Genomic DNA, 20,419 nt, shown 5'->3' on the forward strand with positions numbered 1-20,419 from the left:
AGCCATGTCTAGTTCTAGACTGTCATTTCACAGTTCGATGGCTGTCATTGTCATGTTCCGTTCTTGGTTCCATTCCAATAGTCACTCACCTTTCCCCCATGGGGGGAAGTTAGGAAATGGAGTCAAGTTGAGTCAATTTTGGTTTGTTCTAGTGAGTCCTAGTGTGAGTTTTAGTCTAGTGTGTCATGAGAATGCCACGTGTCACATTGGAAGTTATCCCATATGCATTGGTACTCGTGTGTGTGTGCTCTATATAAGAGCTGATGAATTCTTCAAAGGTGTCTGGGATTAAGTACAAGCTGGGAATGCCCCTCATGGAAGTCTCCATTCAACATGGTTTCCTTTTCTGAAAGGGTAACATTTGTGTACCCAGGTGAGAGATACGAGATGGCATATCTTGTTTGAATGTCATGACAGTCCTAGTGCTATGGCATCCAGGGGTACAAAACTTTGGATCTAATCAAAAGGACCACCTTTGGCATAAGCTTAAGGTTGATGTCGAACGAAACTGTGAACAGTACCAAGTCAATAAAGCAGAGTGCTTGAGACAAGGTGGATTGTTGCATCAACTGGAATACTTGAAAATAAATGGCAAAGTATTATATTGCTCGATTCATACCTACGAGGGAGACTATTACAGCCACCCAACTTGCTCATTTGTTTGTTGAGAAGCTGTTTAGCCTGTATGGCTTACCGGCTGAGATAGTCAATGACAGAAATGCTGAGTTTACTGGGCATTTCTGACAGGCTGTGTTCAAGCAACTCAACACTCAGCTGAGCTTGAGTTCAGCTGATCATTCCGAATTGGATGGACAGACTGAGCAGGTCAATCAGACTTTGGAAGACATGCTAAGAGATTGTCTCCTCCCAAAGGCAGTCTGACCGGGAAGATTACCTTCCATTGCTTGAGTTGCTGACAACAATGCTATGCATTCACCAACCCAAATCAGTCCATTCATGCTGATGTATCGATACCAGCCTAGAGCCCCTTGGGTAGTTGGCTTGTAGAATGTCAAAGTGAGCTCTGCTGTTCATCAGTTGTGACAGCAACAAGGTATGTTGTAGTTTGCAAGGGAAAGCATAAAAACTGAGTGCAGTTTTATGCTAATCAAAAGCGGTCGCCTCGTGTTCTCTTACAAGGTCAATGGGTTTACTTGAGGATCCCAAAATATTCTACGTAATGCGCATTGGCAAGGTATACAAGATATCTTATTGTTATTGTGGTCCATTCATGATCCTTAAAACAATCATTGACATGGCTTACAAGCTACTATTGCCTAATATGTTCAGCTAAATCTAGTCTTTCCTGTCAATACATTCAAAGAGATACTGGGTGTGGAGATAACTTGGTCTCCAATGATGAACTCATATGACTAGAGGATTTCACCACTTATGTGCCCCATGAAGCGGAATGTATTTTGGATTATAGAGACCAACAACTAAGGAACAAGGTTGTTCCAGAGCGAAGGTTAAGTGTAAATATCGCTTACAAGAGAATAGTACTTGTGAAAGTATTGATTCTCTTCGGTGCCAATTCCATGAATTAATGTCTTAGTCATTCTCTGGTTAAGGGGGGGGAGAATGTCGTGACCACATCTGGACATAACGTGGCTAGTCTTATGGAGGTCAAGTTAACCTATGGTCATGTATCCTAACTTTGGGACAATTAGGACACATGATATCTTTGGTACACTAAGGGTAGTCCTAGGCTTAAGCACCCAAGACACCTGTATCTAGATAAGTGAAGGCCAATGGCCCACTTGGGGCATTCATATCTTGCACTACCAAATCCTATGAGTTGCTAGATAGCTCCACATTTAGCGAGCTATCATCTGAAGGCCCTCAACATCATAGCAATGACAAGCACCATCTATCCTCATGTACTCCAACCATGGTCCTATGGGTAGACCTCCATGGGCTACCAGCCTGAAGAATAAGAGATCTTCCTTGGGCGAAAGGATAATCTAGAAGAGCGACAAAAATCTAGTAAGGACCTCATGTGGCAGGTCCAAGCCGATGGATCTAACCAAATTTGTTTACCAATCAGGTGGTATAGGAGAAGAAAGGCACCTCTGCTACTTGCTCTAAGTGCCCAACCCTAGGTTGCCAAAACCACTCACCTAGATCCCATTGCACCTCACACGAGTGTTTTCCCTCTCATAACCAAAGGGGCATTGGGAATGATCTTGTCCATTGGAGTGGTATGGAGTCAATTGTCCAAAACTACCAAGAGTCACAACGAGAACAGGGTACTGATCAAACTACTACACACACAAAATATGGCTCTGGTCTTTTGAAGCATGATGTGACAGCAAGAGTGCAAATCACCAAGCGATCTCTGTTCCCTCACTTTGACTCCATCTAAAATGGCACACTCGAATCGATGATGAAAAAATCGAGTAAGACATGTTCTAAGGAAGAAAAGTGTGTGAGAAACTCGTATCCTCAAGAACTGACCAAATCAACGTGAAGGGTTTGTGGCACCTAGGGTCCTACCAAGCCCCTCCATCTCCTCTCAAGGACGAGGAGCACTCTCAGCCCGTGTGGTTGGGCTGCTTGGAGAGTGTCTCTCGGTCCCCAAGCATCTCCTTGGACCATTGTCCCAATCTCAATATGGTACCCTCCAAGAAAGTCAAATCCCACCTTGTTATAAGCCTTCTCGAAATCCCAAACCAAGGGATAGCGAGAGACTCAGCCTCCTCCTGTGCTCTCGTGCCAATATACTGCCTCCCAAAAAGTGAAGTTGTTAAGCTACTTCTCTCCTTAAAAAAACCTATCTGGGTGTTGTGGATGATGTTGGTGGGGAGGTGTGGATGGGGCTGCAAGCTCAAGACCTTGGCTAAGATCTTGCAATGTCCAATACTGTGCTCAAGCGCCAATGGCAGTTGTTAGCTCAATCCCCCCGCCTCCTCCTTTCAAGATCAAGAAAATCTGCCTCTAGGGGAGCAGCCCTAAGTCGAAGACATCTTAGAAAGACGAATGCAAGGGAGTGAAAATGTGGTCCACTTAGGCATGCTTGTACTGGAAGAGCCTCGAGGGCTTCCAAAAGAACCTCACCCACCGCGAAAGGGGCCTCTATCTGTGCCATAATGCCCAGAGTGACCTTAAAAGGAATGTGGGCCCAAACCTTCTATTGGGCTTCAAGCAATTGCGGGGTCTCCTCCTTTACCTCCGATAGAAGGGGGTAGTAATCTCTAGAATGCCTAGTGGATCATCTAGCCCCCCTCATCTCTCCATTGTTGTAATTCGGTCCTTGCTAACTTGGGCCTCATGATCTTGATACCCACCTCATTCTCCATTGCTTAGCACTCTCCTTTACGCTCCTCAAGAGGATGGCTCTTGCTTCCTAATCCTCTCCGTATAGGATAGGTCCCTCCTAAGTGCCCTTTCTCTCCTAGAGGGCCTTTCAATGCTACAATCAGTGAGAGCTTTGTGCTGCTCTGAATGGCATCAGCCGTCCATGTGGACCTCTCATCATATGGGACGGTCCATTTGCCAAATCAGTGCCATGGCTTGCTGGACCTCCTCTCGAAACAACACATCTGAAATCCTTACCCCTTTTCAAGGGATCCCTTGCCATGGTTATTCTAGATGTAATATAATGGAAGAAGTGGCCAAGATAGAATGCTAGTGGATCCCCCTCCCATGCATGGCCCTGTCACATTGATGTAAAATCTATCACTCTCTCTAGGAACACTACCCAGAACCTAAGACTCCCTTGCACTTTTGAGAATTGGTTCTCATGCTAAGGAGCACGGCTCCTAACGATGAAGATAAACTGCTCCCACATGTGTTGCTCTGAGGAAGGCATGGCAACAAAGAAAGCCCTAGCTACTAACATGCATGATTGTGGAAACCATGCCTATTCCAACTCGCTAGTATCCAACTATGGAGAAGATGGAAGGGTGACGAACAAGGCCTTCCGATGCTTGGAAGCCAGTGGACATTGCTGGAGAGGGAAAGTAACCCAAAATCTGTTCGAAATGCACACGGGGCATCACTAGCTCCAAACCCACCTTGAGGACCCAAGACATCAAAAAAGAGGCCGAGACTCCCTAGCCGAACTATACATTAGTTCAAAGGCCAATGTTGCTTGTTGCTCCTCTCTAAATGAATCATGGCCATTGCACATCCACAACCATGGCTGTCGCTAGGGGAAGCAGTTTGGAAGGTGGCATTGCGACAACGTACTAGCTATAGTTAGCGACTTGTGTATCCCAACCACTTCTCCAACATTTGGGAATGAGGAGCAAAGGTAAGGGGCTAGAAGGCAGAGGAGCGAGCCAATTTGAGAGGGAAGCAAGGGTGGTTGGAGGATTAGGTGGCGAGGGGGATGGGGTGCATGTGGTGGCAAATGCCGGAAAGAAGAGATGGAGGGGGGATCTCTTACGCTAGCCACAAAGCTGTCTAAACTTGTGCCAAAGGAATCTAACCTATGTCCTCTTACACCATCTCTGATGGAAGATCTAGTGGAAGATCAACAAACTCCTCCCTCTCAGGAGACATCGGGCGCTTGGAGTGAGGTGAATCCAGATGTTGAGAGACCCTGTTTGAGATCCCATCCTAGCATGTTGCCTCCAACGGGCCCATCTTCTACGATTCCTTGCTGCTCTCCTTTTGTTGTCTTGCTCTCCACTCTAGTCCAAACCCCCATGGGGTTTGTAACTAAGGAAGTTGTGGCTCCCAATGCAGGGGGCAAGTATTGCCACTCCTATCCTCCTATTGGCAATCTGGAGGGACTTGTGGGTAAGGGGAAGGGTGGCTCGCAAAGCAGTCCCAAGCCTTGGCTAGGTAACCCATCTTTCTACAACATAAGTACTATCTTCATAAGGCTAAAACCTCAATCCTCTGCCTGAATACTTCCCTATTTAAGGTCCCTAGAAGTACCTCCTTGGCAAGGGTATCTAGGTCCTCCACGATCAACCGCACCTTCGAGACTCATTGTCATATTGTAAAGAAGCTGTTGTGGTCAAGATCTCAAGAACAGTGCCAAAATAGGCCCTGATAGAGGAGAAGATAGGTTTGTACTCAATGGGAGGGCTTAGGAAGCGGACCATAATAGGTATCTCAGTACATGATAAGTCATCTCCATGTCATCCATTGTGAAACCGTGGTACCAACGGATGAAGAAGACCAGATCAGGACCGAGGCACACTATGCTTTGCTCCACCAATGCCTAAGTAATGTCTAAGGAGCTAAGCTGGCGTAGAAAAGCCCATATATGATGACATTCTAAATGTGGTCACTTTCCACAGCTGAACTCACCTGGACCCAATCTAAAGCCCGTCATCGTGTGGGAATAAGGTCAACGCTGCTGAAGGGAGAAACTGTGACAAGAGATTTCAACCTCCATAAACACAATAAGGAGCATGCACTTCGTCATCCGCATTTCCAGAAGAGTCTATACATCTTACTATTATTGTAAAGCACAAAAGTAATATTAGTTTCAAAATGTTGGTGGATTACTGGATTTGAGGGAACCTTAGTTTGTTTTTTATCAAAGACCACTGAGAGTTACTTGTGGACCTCACCATTTGCAATTATTGCATCTTTCTTTGCTTAAAGTAAAATTAGTTATTCTTTTCAAATGTTTGTACTTTCTTTATTCTATGTTTTAATGGTCTTTGTGTCTTTCCTCCATAATGAAAAAACAGAAAATTAAGAGAGATTATAATTTGCTACTGCATTATATAGGTCTACTGAAGATGGAAGGGACACCTCTGTTCAAGTTGAAGAAGCCATTCCTGATTTCTGTCCAAATGAAGCATCTGAAGTTTCTCAAATCTGGAAGCGTTCGAATCCTTCGATTTCATCAGAGGCTAGAATCTATTTTACTTTAATGGAAATCTTATTTCATCCTTCTTTATTTGTATTCAATGAAGCATCTGGTAAACTGTGTGGAAACTAAGGTACATTATGAAGGCATGTCTTCTTTAGCAAATAACGTTAAGGCAGCGGGATAAAAGATGAACACTCCTGAAATCCGCTACATCTCCATTAATGTGAAAAGGTTCACTCAAGAAGTTTACTGTGGCGAGGGCACCACACTCACAGGATATAATGTGCCTGCTTTCTCCATGCCCAGAAGAGTCAGTGACCAACCTCGAGATAGTTGTCCCATTGTAGTAGAAATCCTCCTTGATGTATGCTTTCCAAGTTTTTCAATGATCACATATCTGACAAATATCTCCCATACTGCATAATGGATCCAGTATGTGTCTCTAACCTGCAGCTTAAACTCTCCAAGTTGAAGATCCGGTAGTGCTAAGGCATCTCCTTGGAAATCCAAGGTCTCTGCCTATGTGTCCTTGGTGTTGGCATTGAAGTCTCCAATGAGTAGGACCTCTGCCTGTATCTCTGGATATCCTCGTAAAATACCGGGAAGGGTGAGAGCTTCCCTCTCCTTGAAGCAATCCTAGCATAACCAGATGTCTATGAAGGGAAATAGCATGCTACAATGTACACGTCTGTGGTCTGGGGTCTCCTGAGTGGGATCCGCATATAGCGAGCGTGCTCATCCATGCCAGTGACAGTGATCTATTTCTGTAGATGAAACAAAAAGAAAACTGCTACTTCTTTCCTGCACTCCTCTGTCCATGCGGGTCTCTGACTAGTATGCAGAATGCCATGTATACCAATGTACTATCAATTGTTCCCTCTCAGGGCTCTAGTATAATATATGAGATCTTTCCCCCGGGAAGTCTCCAGAAAGGTGCCTGGTGAGAATCACAAAGTATCATTCACATTCCAGAAAGTAAATGACAAAGCATTGGTAGTCCCACATGTTACATACTCCTATTTGGAGAAGGGGGGGACGTCCTATCCTAATTGTTCTATCTGCATATGTGAGGCCTTCATTGATGAAGACCATGGTACCTCTCAGGTTTTGCTCTTTTTGCCTAGACTTGTTGTCTCACAGTTGCATCCTTGAACTTGATGATCAATGGCTTGTCCTTTGTCTCATCCTTTCCCACCCTGGTATGCATCGATTCCTTGGCTCTTTCCAGTGGGCTGATTGCAGCCTCTATCTTGCCTACCTTCTTGGGGTTCAAAGCTTTGCTTTTCCTCTTGGTATTTTCCTCAAGCATTCCTTGGATGATGACTTTCATGGGTTTCTGCCCCTTAATAACTTGTGACCAAGATTGAGCGACCTTGGAGTGCTCCTCCATCTTGGCTGCCATTTTTCCCTCTTATCTTCTTGGATTCCTCCAAGACTTGTTAATGGATAGTTTTAAGCTCCTCCAAGCATAATTTGAAGTGCTGTATTTTCATCCTTCAGTATGCTCAATGTCTTGGAATCCAATGCTATTGGGCTGCCTTCAAGATTCTACATTTGAAGCCGAAGTGCTTTTATTACTCAAGCTTATTCCCCTAACATGTTTTAACATCCACATTCTCCTTTCTTATTGCATCTATTGCGCTTTTTCAGTTGCAAGTTTAGAAAGTACAGGGTTACTGCATGGGAGACTGAGATGTAGACCCCTCCACTCCGGCCTACTGTTGGGGAGAAAACCTCTAGGCTCCTCCCAAGGAGGGGGTGGTGGTGACATATAATGTCTACTACAGAAAGCATGTGCTCCTAAATCAAGAGAAAATCTACCATCCGTCCTACTATTGCTCTTTGCAATTCCTATCGATGTATCAGATACTGTGGTTGAATATGTGCACGATCGCGGAGCCCATGCATGTTCCAACTCACCACCGTCCAGCTCATGGGAGGATGTGGTAGAAAACCAAGCTCGCCTATGGATGGGATCTGACCTGTGTGACTTCAAAGAGGATTTGGAAGAAGAGTAATATGTGTCTGTGTTTCAACATACCAAGGTCGCGACTGCCTCAATACCAACCTTCCATGTCCACTGCAGCATGAAGGAGATATCTATCCCAAATAGCTAAGTGCACTGCTGAAGCATCCACCAGTAATTCGGATGCGTGAGCATAACTTGAGGCGGTCGATGGACAAAAGCAGTAGAGCCCAATCCGCCTTCACAGCCACCCTCATCCACGTTTAAAACAACCGAACAACAAAATCGCAAGGTAAAAGGCATTCATTCCACATCCTTGTCTCTACACACTTCCGGACACAACTCACACTCTAGCCACATTTCCTCCGGAAGCCTAACAACCTCAGAAAGAAAACGAGTGGACTACACAGCCCAACACAAGCTCCTACCAACTGAGCTCAAGCTCAGGAACATAGATGACCCATGAACCATAAAACTCTAGAAAATGACAACTTCGGGATTGCATAACAACCATGCTCACATTTCCCCTGACAAAGTCCATGAAGAACAACCCCGGATCTCTTTGACCTTAAGTAGCTAACTGCCTTGTATGCTCAAATTACCGCCCTGTAAGAGAACCCACACCGATAGACACACAAGCACTGCACCTTTGGACCGCAACTACAAGCCTTTTACTACCCATAATCTCTCTTTTGAAAATCCGCCATCCACAAGCTCCCATTGAGATTCTTATATCTGAGTTGAGCCAAACTCACGTGGTGCACTTCATGATTCCCGTCATCCCTCATGGCCAAGGTCTCTGAGGCTAGCACTCAACACCCGGCTTATAAGCAGCATTATCTTTGCCTTCCTCTCTTCTCTTTATGAAGACTGATCCCCAGACTTCTCCCCTAGTCCTAGTGTATATGCCTCCATCGTTGAGACGCCCTCCAAAATCTCCCACCTTCCACCGCACACGGTTCTCCTTCCTCCACTACAAACCTCTCTTGTCCAGCAGCTTCAGCACGCAACACTCTACACAACGATGGCTTCTCAACCAAGCACCAGCTACTTGGAAACCTTCAAAACATACGCTCAATCCCTTGTGTGCTCACGTTGTGATATCAACCAGCCATAATACACACATTATCTTGTCTTCTATAGAACGTCGAATATCTTTTCTGCTTGCCCATGATCCACGAACCTATGTACATAAAGAGTTCCTGCTCTCGAGATTCAGCCCATCAATCTCACCACGATGCTGACCTCAAACAAAACATTAGGAGCCTCTCCTCCCTGGAGTTGCCCTTGTGGTCTGTCGCTGCCTCTACGCAATGACTCCCTGCACCTGTGTGCAACCCTTGCTCACGATCTTCTTCAACACAACAAACACCATATCCCCCTCTGTCACGCACTGTCCTCCCAGCATAGTATCGATGACGCCCCTGGCTAGAAGCTCATGACCAATGCCAAAATAGTATGTCCTCTGTTCATCAGCTCTAGACCAGCGCAATAGTCCATCTCTCCATCCGCGGACCCGAACTCCCTCCTCAAAGACACTATCCCCGTCTCAAGATCTCCCAGCTTGCAAAACAAACGACCTCCGTCGTCTCAGGTCCTCCTAGCCCACACAGTCCTCGTAGCCTCACAACTTCTCTTCCCCTCATGGAGCGTGCGCCGCCCTCCCTTTTCCTCAGCTCCTTCTCATGAGCTTCCTCGTCCCAAACTGCAAGCCCATGTCCCTCCTCTTCCAAGACCTTCTATCCACTGCGAGCCTTTCTTCCTCTGGTTCCTACTCAGTTTCCTTCGTCATCTCCACGTAGCTCACGGTTCTCCTCCAAGCTACCTCTGAGCTCCCTTTGCCTTCTCTGTGAGCCCATGATCACCTTCTCCTCCTTTTGCCCATACAGCTCTAGCCTCTTCCCCAGTCATCCAGTTCCTTGAGCTCCCCTTTTCGTGAGGCCTCTTTGCCCTGATCCGACCCTCCGTGTAGGATCCTCGTGCCACCTTCATAGTTGCCATCCTCGCGTATCACCAGCTCACAACCAGAAGCTTCCCTTCATCACGTAGCCACGTGCATGCATGCTCCTTTCCAAATCAATTTGACCACCTTAGCTTCATTTAGCCACCTCAACAATGGTATTTTACCACTCCAAATCTTAGACATTGATGCACATATGGTTCTAGTTAGGCATTCTATCACTTGCATGCCACCAACACTTAGCATTTAGTTCATGCCCTCGTATAGAAGGACTCGGGACAACCATGAAAGGCGTATGTCATCCCACAACAAAACCCCGTCACACTCTGAATACCATGCTCTGGATTAGCTTGGTGCTCCTTCACTGCACTTCATCATCTCCCAGAGTCCCTGTAGAAGTGTCTTCCATCTCAAGACAATATATCATCAGTGTGGAGTCCGTCATGAGGGTGTCCATAACTCAAAGCCACCACCAACTAGCTATGTACATAGCTATGCACTCACCCAGCAGCATGCAACAAGTGAAAAACATTTTTTCATTTTTATCCACACAATCTCAACCTCATCATACACATCATAGTCCACATACACACAATCAATACTTGCTGGCCCCACCCAAACTAAGTGTTTTAACTGTAGGTCTTTCACTTTATCAGTAATAGCCACATCAGCTTCATCATTATCAGACATGATTGAGCTCGCATCTTCACTGCTACTTTCACCTCTCTCTTCCTTACTTGCTGAACCTGAAACCTCAGCCCTTTCGGTATGCACAATCACAGTGTCAACCACGAACTGATTGCATTCAGCCATCATAGGCATATCATCACATAACCCTGGAGCATGATCATCATCAACACACACAGACTTATCCTTAGCTGCCTTTAATGGGCTCTCAACATTTCTGCCATCTATGGCAGCAACCCCTTCTCTTGGGCTCTCCTCAGCCACCTCACACAGAACTGGTTGAGCAACTCCCTCCTCCATAGCAACTGACAAGCCTCCACTCATAAGTGTAATGATTTCCAGCTCCCCTACATCATCAACATCTGGTTTCTTCCACAGTGAAGACAACTGACTCTCTTCCTCTGATGAGATGCTCTCTTCCTCTGTCTCACTCAAAAAATCTCTCTCTTCATCTATGACTGTCTCCTTAGGTTCCTCTTCCAATTCCAGCCTACAGCTCATCACATAACCTGGTACTCTCCTTGCACCAGCTGAACTTCCTTCTCCTCCATCCATAGCCTCTCTCCTGTTATTTTGACCTCTGCTTCTTCTTGCAATCTCCATCCAACTTAGGCTGAGTGTTTTCATCAGCTCCACAGCTTCATGCAAATCCTTTCTCAGGGAATCATCCTGCATAGGAACAGACACCGGCTCTCTCTCTACATATGCCTTAATCATTTCTGACCTGGTGACCAGGGTTTTAGGCTCCTCTTGCATGCCAAGCTGCCTCAATCTCTTGACTTTCCACTCCTTCTCCTTGGCCACTCTGACTGCATCCTCAAAACTATCAATATTCCTTAGCTCCACCTTCAAACGGTCTCTCTTTATCATCTGCAGGGGTACTTCAGGAATCAAAGCCTCACACCATAGACTCCACAGTCTACCAAACTCTATCAGATACTGATCCACATCCTGACTATCCTTTTGCTGAATTTTGCACAACTCCCTCCATACTTCATTAGGACTCCTCACACAGATAAACTGTGCCAAGAAAGCAGCTCTGACCACACCATACTCAGGGTCATGCTGTTGAGCATTTCTGAAGGTGGTCACAAACATCTGTAACCATGCTTTTGCATCACCCTGTAAACAAAAGGTCAAGATCTGAGAAAGGATCTCTGGAGTTTCTCTATCCTTCATCAGGGCTGTAAACTCCATCTTTTCCAGAAACTTAGACACACTTTCATGCGGTAACCCCCAGAACTCTGGAAAGTCCTGTGCCATCTCTTTCAGCTTTTCAACACTAAAACTGACTGCACAGCTTCACACTTGTAAACTAAAGTGCACAGTCCTCCGTGGAGGCACCAAAACGTGGATGGACAAAAGCAGTAGAGCCCAATCCGCCTTCACAGCCACCCTCATCACGTTTAAAACAACCGAACAACACAATCGCAAGGTAAAAGGCATTCATTCCACATCCTTGTCTCTACACACTTCCGGACACAACTCACACTCTAGCCACATTTCCTCCGGAAGCCTAACAACCTCAGAAAGAAAACGAGTGGACTACACAACCCAACACAAGCTCCTACCAACTGAGCTTAAGCTCGAGAACATAGATGACCCATGAACCATAAAACTCTAGAAAATGACAACTTCAGGATTGCGTAACAACCATGCTCGCATTTCCCCTGACAAAGTCCATGAAGAACAACCCCGGATCTCTTTGACCTTAAGTAGCTAACTACCTTGTATGCTCAAACTACTGCCCTGTAAGAGAACCCACACCGATAGACACACAAGCACTGCACCTTTGGACTGCAACTACAAGCCTTTTACTACCCATAATCTCTCTTTTGAAAATCCGCCATCCACAAGCTCCCATTGAGATTCTTATATCTGAGTTGACCCAAACTCAAGTGGTGCACTTCATGATTCCCGTCATCCCTCATGGCCAAGGTCTCTGAGGCTAGCACTCAACACCTGGCTTATAAGCAGCATTATCTTTGCCTTCCTCTCTTCTCTTTATGAAGACTGATCCCCGAACTTCTCCCCTAGTCCTAGTGTATATTCCTCCATCGTTGAGACGCCCTCCAAAATCTCCCACCTTCCACCGCACACGGTTCTCTTTCCTCCACTACAAACCTCCCTCATCCAGCAGCTTCAGCCCGCAACACTCTACACAACGATGGCTTCTCAACCAAGCACCAGCTACTTGGAAACCTTCAAAACATACGCTCAATCCCTTGTGTGCTCACGTTGTGATATCAACCAGCCACAATACACACATTATCTTGTCTTCTATAGAATGTCGAATATCTTTTCTGCTTGCCCACGATCCAGGAACCTCATACATAAAGAGTTCCTGCTCTCGAGATTCAGCCCATCAATCTCACCACGATGCTGACCTCAAACAAAACATCATGAGCCTCTCCTCCCTGGAGTCGCCCGTGTGGTTTGTCGCTGCCTCTACGCAATGATTCCCTACACCTGTGTGCAACCCTTGCTCACGATCTTCTTCAACACAACAAACATCAGATCCCCTCTGTCGTGCACTGTCCTCCCAGCATAGTATCGACGCCGCCCCTGGCTAGAAGCTCATGACCAATGCCAAAATAGTCTGTCCTCTGGACCAGCACAATAGTCCATCTCTCCATCTGCGGACCCGAACTCCCTCCTCAAAGACACTATCCCTGTCTCAAGATCTCCCAGCTTGCAGAACAAACGACCTCCGTCGTCTCAAGTCCTCCTAGCCCACACAATCCTCGTAGCCTCACAACTTCTCTTCCCCTCATGGAGCGCGTGCTGCCCTCCCTTTTCCTCAGCTCCTTCTCATGAGCTTCCTCCTCCTAGACTGCAAGCCCACGTCCCTCCTCTTCCAGGACCTTCCATCCACTGCGAGCCTTTCTTCCTATGGTTCCTACTCAGTTTCCTTTGTCATCTCCACGTAGCTAACGGTTCTCCTCCAAGCTACCTCTGAGCTCCCTTCGCCTTCTCTGTGAGCCCATGATCACCTTCTCCTCCTTTTGCCCAGACAGCTCTAGCCTCTTCCCCAGTCGTCCAACTCCCTGAGCTCTCCTTTTCCTGAGGCCTCTTTGCCCCGATCCGACCTTTCGTGTAGGATCCTCGTGCCACCTTCATAGTTGCCATCCTCGCGTATCACTAGCTCACGACCAGAAGCTTCCCTTCATCACGTAGCCACGTGCATGCATGCTCTTTTCGAAATCAATTTGGCCACCTCAGCTTCATTTAGCCACCTCAACAATGGTATTTTACCACTCCAAATCTTAGACGTTGATGCATATATGGTTCTAGTTAGGCATTCTATCACTTGCATGCCACCAACACTTAGCATTTAGTTCATGCCCTCATATAGAAGGACTCGGGACAACCATGAAAGATGTATGTCATCCCACAACAAAACCCCGTCACACTCTGAATACCATGCTCTGGATTAGCTTGGTGCTCCTTCACTGCACTTCATCATCTCCCAGAGTCCCTATAGAAGTGTCTTCCATCTCAAGATAATATATCATCAGTGTGGAGTCCATCATGAGGGTGTCCATTACTCAAAGCCACCACCAACTAGCTATGTACATAGCTATGCACTCACCCAGCAACATGCAACAAGTGAAAAATATTTTTTCATTTTTATCCACATAGCGGCAGGCAAATCACTCCAAGTGCCAAACCAGATCCAACCTCTTTGGGGTAAAGCCCAGTTGGAATTGAGTAGAAGCACCATAACCATAGATCTAGCCCCTGTGGGCCCATCCACTCGTCCATCATCCGATACAATTGATCCTCCATCATGGCATCGAACATTGTCAGTGTCTACTTCTCCATACCTATAGAGTCTCCTTAGCCTGAGCACTCGGGTAGTCAACCAGGTCCTTGCCATGGCCTGGTACATAGTGCTTCCATCGAGGGTGTATGGGGCAGCTGAGATGCTTGGTGTGTAACATCCTTTGGACAGGATTGGATGGCACGTGGAAGACCAAAGCCCGAGTGGCATGGCAAATAGTGATCATGCCACATGCACAGTTTGGGCATCATTGACTCGAAGATGCAGAGCAGAGCCCTCTTGGGCAAGCTAGTGGATAGGCAATACGGGCAGCTATGCTTGATCAACATGCAATTGTATTCGGCAGAGGGGCGATGTGCAAAATTAAAGAATAGAATAGTGGCTACCTAAGGTGAACGGAGAGTTTCGATGCAGGTTGGAAAATTGTGGACAATAACAGAAAAAAAGTGTAATTTATGGTCTCAAGCTCAGTTTTGAGGGGTTTGTCAGCGACTTTTGGGACACTTTTATGCCCAATTCATAGTTCTTTATGTGAGCACTGTCGGATGGAGTAGTCAAAGATGTTTGGTTGGTAGATCATTACAAAGATGGCTGTGTAGGACTGTTTACAGAGGTTTCTGAGGCTGCTTGACTGTGTGGATACGGAAGGTGACTTGATGCATGCGTAAGGTGGTTGAAAGCCTACGGTGAATACATGCTTTTTGGATAGCTTGGGGGACCCGTTTGGTTTGCAAGTGTGATATAACGTTGCACAAAAATGGTAGAAGATCTCCTTCTTCGAGGGAAGGAAAGGGAAGAGGTCTAGGGCTCGGCATCTATGGAGTTACAATAAAAACAGCTACTTCCATGGTGATGGTTCTCAAAACGTGTAGGATTTTATCGAACATATGCAAGAGGTGTAATGTTCATGGTGATTACTGCCGTTGCATGTTACAGTGATGAAGTGATCGATGCTGATCTTGAAGCCCTTTTGGATGAAGCTTTTTTCTTTTTTGGCAAAAAAGAGACTTCTATAAAGTAAGAAAGAAACTCGCTAGAGCAAGCTCTGTGCGGAAATACAACATGCTAAGCATGTAATAAAAACACCTTAGAGGAATGAGGTAGAAAGAAACCAAGGCTGAGCTTGAAAATGCCAACTCAACCCTGTAGAAGTCTCAGCAAAGAAGGGAGAGTCTCTCCAATCTCTGAGAAAAGTAACTCTCCTAGAGGAGGCTACTCGAGATGATCCCTACATGGTCGCCCAAATGGCCATCAGAGTGTGTACCGTATCTGTCCAAGTACTGGCCAAGATCTGAGAAGGGTGAACCTGAGAACCCTCCAAAGCCTCAGTGCATCTGGCTCTCCAAATGTGCCATGCTGCAATGCTAGCTAAGACCTCCCATGGAGAGTCAACCGAGGAATGAGCAGCCCTGAAGAGAGTGGCCAGAACATCCTCTAGAGAGCACGACTCCACAAGGTGTCATCGGATGTGAAGAGCCCAAGAGGAGTCAAGTCTCTCAAAGAAGACCTGGGGCCTTGAAAGAGTGAGCCAAGCCATTGATCCCCAGGTCATATAGAAAGGTAGGTGAATAAAAGTGCTGAAAAGTCTTGCCATCCCCTTTCATATGATTCTCGCATGTCTACAATCCCAAAGGTAGTGTTGTATTGTCTCCAAAGCAGAAAGGCAACGAGGGCAAGAAGGGTCAGCTCCGAATCTGGATCTGCATTGGTTCACTGCCATCCCACCATGAATAGAAAGCCAAAAGAAGAGAGTGATTTTTCTATTCCGGTGGGATTTCCAAAGCCTCTGCCAAAAAAATTTCTGCAAGTCAACAGAAATCTGAAAGTTCTCCCAATGAGGAGCTCTGGTAGGCCTCCAACCCCTACAGCTGAGTTGGAATTTCTTGGCATTACTGACCGTGTAACGAAAGAAGGGGATGCCCTTCTCTCGGTGCCCTTCATCTATCCATTTCCATTCCCCAGGGTCCCACTGCAAAAGCTTAATTGGGACACCTCCATAGAGCCACAGCCTCCATGAGCCCAGGGCGATGAGAAGCGGGTCAGGATCCAAGTACCACTGTGAAAGAGAGCCATGCTCCATGAAGCCCACTATCCTGACTGGCTGAAACGGTACCTCCAACAAGATATCGTCTGTGGATCTAAACAGCCTGCCTCCCGAAGAAACATCAAAGACTAAGGCATCCTCATGTGTATCATGAAAAGCAATCACCTGTAAAGGAACTCCCAATCTGAAAAATGCCCCCATCCAGGTGGAGCAAGTAATAGGCATGTCATCAGTGTCCACCCAATCCAAGGGCAAGGCTGCATCAATCTGTTGGACTCTCCCTGCACTTCCTCTGAGATTAAGAACCATCTGGGCCTATCGGTCTGCAGGAAGCTTCCTGAATGCTTTCCATGCTCCCACAGTAGATGCAGGGCCCCTCTCCCATCTTGGCCACTGCATGTAAGGAGAAGCTCCAACCATGCTGATCCAAAATACTGTCATTCCACATGATAGGCTGCCTTTCAATCTCTTCACGGGTGGATGGGGGAATCCTGCGAAGTCTACTCCTGAAGCTAGCCCATGCTTTCAGGATAGCAACCATAAGAGGGGAAGAGGGAGATCTGAGGTGGGTTGTGGTGAAAACCCATCTGATACTGTGTGTCTAATCTTCTCCTGAAGTGGGCGTGCGAGATTGTATGCATCTGATAAAGAAATCCTTCCAAGGCTCTTGTCCTAGCATAAGTCCTCTCACGACGACCTTGCAAAGTAAGGCTCTACACTGTAGATCTGGGTCGATGATATTCAAACCCCCTTCTCTTGTAGGAAGAATCAAGTTCTCCCAAGCCACCCTGGCTATAACATCAGTTGTACCATCTAGACCACTCCATAAAAAGTTTTCTACGGGACTCTTAAGCTAAGTGATACAATCCCTAGAGTGGCACCAACAAGAGCAAACAAACCATGCTGTGGCTAGAAGAACCTAGTTAACCACCACCACCCTAGAAGCCAAGTCAAGTTTGGCTAAGCTCCAGAAAAGGAGCTTTCTTCTAATGCTCTCCAACACCAGAGCAAACTGTTGTGAGGGAGAGATGCCCACCCCAACCTGGCAGCCCAAATATCTGATGGAGACGCCCCTCTGTACCCAAGTGAAGCCAATATCATTACCCCAATCCGGGGAATGTGTGCACCTGCAGCCGTGTAAAATAAATCCAAGGCTGTCCGGAATGAAGTGAGTGTCATGGGGGTGGCATCCAAAAAAACAGCCGTGTCATCTGCCAACTCACTATCCTGGAGCTCTTCTTCCCGGCGGATAGGAAGCCTCAGCCCATAAATATCAGCTTGAGATCTAAGGTAGATACTCATAGCTTCCGCCACAAACAGAAAAAGAAAAGGGGCAAGAGGACATCCCTGGCGGACTGATCTACAAATCTGAAATCTGTCCCCTCTTACCCCCCCAATAAGCACCTGGCTATGGGCTGATCTGTAGAGAGAGGATACTTCTCTAATCCATGCATCTGACAAACCAAAGCGAGATAGAGTACCCTCTAAAAAATCCCAGTCTACTCTGTCGTAAGCTTTCTCAAAGTCCAAGAGTAGAATGGCCAATGTCTAGCGGCTCTGCATGGCCCATTTTGAGGCCTCCCAAAATGAGAAAATATTATAAAAAATACTTCTGCCATGCAAAACCCTGTCCGTGTCATGAACCAAATCTGGAAGAAAAACCTGTAGCCGCAGATTGATGGCTTTCGCCAGAATCTTATAAAAAGTGCTCAATAGAGTGATGGGTCTCCGTTGAGACACTAGATTCCTATTACCCCCCTTTGGGTTGAGATTAATGAGACCATCTGTAAGTGAGTCCAGCATCTCACCAGAGTCCCACACGTTCTGCAGAGCTGATGTGATGTGATCGCCAATCTGCTCCCAAAAAGTAATAAAAAAGGAAGGGGTAAGTCCATCCAAACTTGGGTACTTGCCCTTGTGAAGGGCAAGTAATGCAGTCTTGAATTCTGCATTGGTGAAAGGTGCATCCAGAGAAACATACATCTCATCCTTCACCAGTACAGGGATACACTGCCAAATAACCTCTCTGGCATCATCTATAGCCTGTGTGTCTGGATCTGCAGTAAGAAGGGATGCCAAAATATCTGAAGCTACACGCATGACAGCATCAGGATCTGACTGTAACACCCCATTTGAGTCAACAAGCTGCGAGACACTATCTCTACTATGTCTAGGCCCATGAGTAGAGAGAAAGTGTTTGTTGACCCTGCCACCCATCTGAATCCAAAAGGATTCCCGTGCATGAAAGGCATATTCTGCTCTCTGATCCAACAATGTTTGCATATGAGCCCTTGCTGGAGCAAGGCGCTCCTGAATCCAAGCATTTGTGGGCCTCTTCTACTCTTCCCTCTGAAGGGACGCTAACTGCTGGCGTATACCAATCTCACGTCTAAGAATCTCACGTCTCCTAGAATCAGCGACTATATGATAATAGTCACTAATTCCGGATAAGGCTGCAACTACCTAAGATAGGCGGACAGCTCCACCCTGTATGTGAGAAACCCAAATCTGTAAAATATCCTCCGTGAGGCTCTCCTAATCCTGACACTAGCAGAGCGTCCTCTCTGATGAGACTCAAGAATCTGCAACACCACTGGAAAATGATATGAGGTGGAAACCCCAGTAGAAATGCATATAGATCCTCCTCTGTCAAGTGTCCAATCATCTACATATCCCTTTTTGTCTGATGGCAACTCAATCATGTTGAAATCGCCACCAATGATCCAAGAATCTACAATGGGGGCCCAAGAGGGTAACTCCTTTCAAAAGGAGATCCGCTCCCCTCTGTTGTTGGGAGCATAAGGATTGAGAACACCAATCTTACGCCCTCCAATCAAAATAATGATCCATTGAGCTCTAGAGGGAAAAATAATACCATGACCAGCAACCAAGGGGAGAATAGAGGGAGAGAGCGAAATGCAAGTACCTCCCCTTGTGCCCATAGCAGGCGACCAGAAGCTATGTCTTGAAAGCCATTTGCCCGATTTAGAGCAATCACTAGCATCCAACTTGCGTTCCTGGATAAAAAGGATATCAATAGCACCTCTAGTGACACCTGGATGAAGCTGATTCCGGATCAGCTGCCTACGGCAACAGTGTGGAACTACGCCTAGGCCCTGTATGTTCCAGCTGACTATCCTCATCGACAAGAGAATGCTGGATGGAAAGGCTTACTCGACCTAGTAGAGGAGACCATCTTCCCCTGGGCCGAAACACTCCTACTGAGGACAGGAAACTCAACAGGTGAAAGGATCCCCACACTTTTGCTGAAGGGGAGGCCCTATCAAAAGGAATCCCCATGACCGGGACCCCTAAGGTGGAGGGCACAAACTCCTCATCATCCATGAAAGTCGCCGAATCTGCCAGTGCCGAAAAAGAGTTCCTGATAAGCAAGTCTGACCGAGGAGTGCGAAGAAGACCTGCACTCATGAAAGATGGAGGAGAAGAACCTGCCAGGCCTCTATCAACAGAACTGGAGCTGGGTGCCGAGGAGGCCTGTGGCTGGGCTGAAGAGGAGTCTGGAGTCCTCATCTGTGCCTGCACTTTCTCGGTCGTCCTGACTGTGGCAGGAACAGTCTGCGGGGAAGAAGTTCTTGTAGCCCCCTCGTGGTCAGAAACCAAGGTGACTGGTCATATGAGATGTTAGGGTCGAGAGACAATGACCCTAACACGAGGCACCCCGTCTGCACTGACTGCCTCTGCCAAGGAAGAAGGCATGCCACGAAGGGTGGGGATCTCAATGACCACTCCGAATGTGGCTCCGATAGTGGCAAGCAGTCGATAGTAGACTTGAGGAAGACCAGGAAATCTAATGAACAGTGATGTGACCTGCCTATCCTCCTCGACCGGATCGAAGCCCAAGATATAGGGTAAAAGAAAGATCCTCCTCGAACCCAAAGCCAGGGGATTAGCTTTGAGAACAAGGGCTGTGAACTCGTGGGAAATCCACATCCCAGAAGTCGAATATCCCTGAGGTGTGGGGCGAGATCTCCTGGTAACGCCGCCAGTATCCAGTCTCTAGCCTGTGATCTGGAAGTGGTGACCCAAAGATGCACGCGAAAAGTGATGTGGAGCCCTCTAATTCCACATCTTTCTTGAGTTGCTGCAACTCCTCTTCTGAAAAAATGACGCTTCTCGCGGCCTGTGGGAAGTGGACGGAGATTGGATGAATGGGGATCCATTTGCCAATCGATGTGAAA

At 46.8% G+C, this 20,419-nt stretch overlaps 1 protein-coding gene across 1 annotated transcript in view; it reads left to right on the forward strand.

Moving 5' to 3' along the window:
* The window catches only part of LOC147901319 (uncharacterized), a 77,786-nt gene that overhangs the window by 14,276 nt on the left and 43,091 nt on the right, over window positions 1–20,419 (forward strand). Inside the window, exon 5 of the mRNA XM_087376468.1 lies at window positions 5,695–5,869. Within this exon, the coding sequence (XP_087232594.1) occupies window positions 5,695–5,869 (175 nt within the window). The remainder of the gene's footprint in view (window positions 1–5,694; window positions 5,870–20,419) is intronic.

The sequence above is a fragment of the Dipteris shenzhenensis genome, chromosome 6 (assembly GCF_047967505.1).
Source record: "Dipteris shenzhenensis isolate YYH24624 ecotype China chromosome 6, Dip_SZ_1.0, whole genome shotgun sequence".
In the NCBI taxonomy this organism is placed as follows: domain Eukaryota; kingdom Viridiplantae; phylum Streptophyta; class Polypodiopsida; order Gleicheniales; family Dipteridaceae; genus Dipteris; species Dipteris shenzhenensis.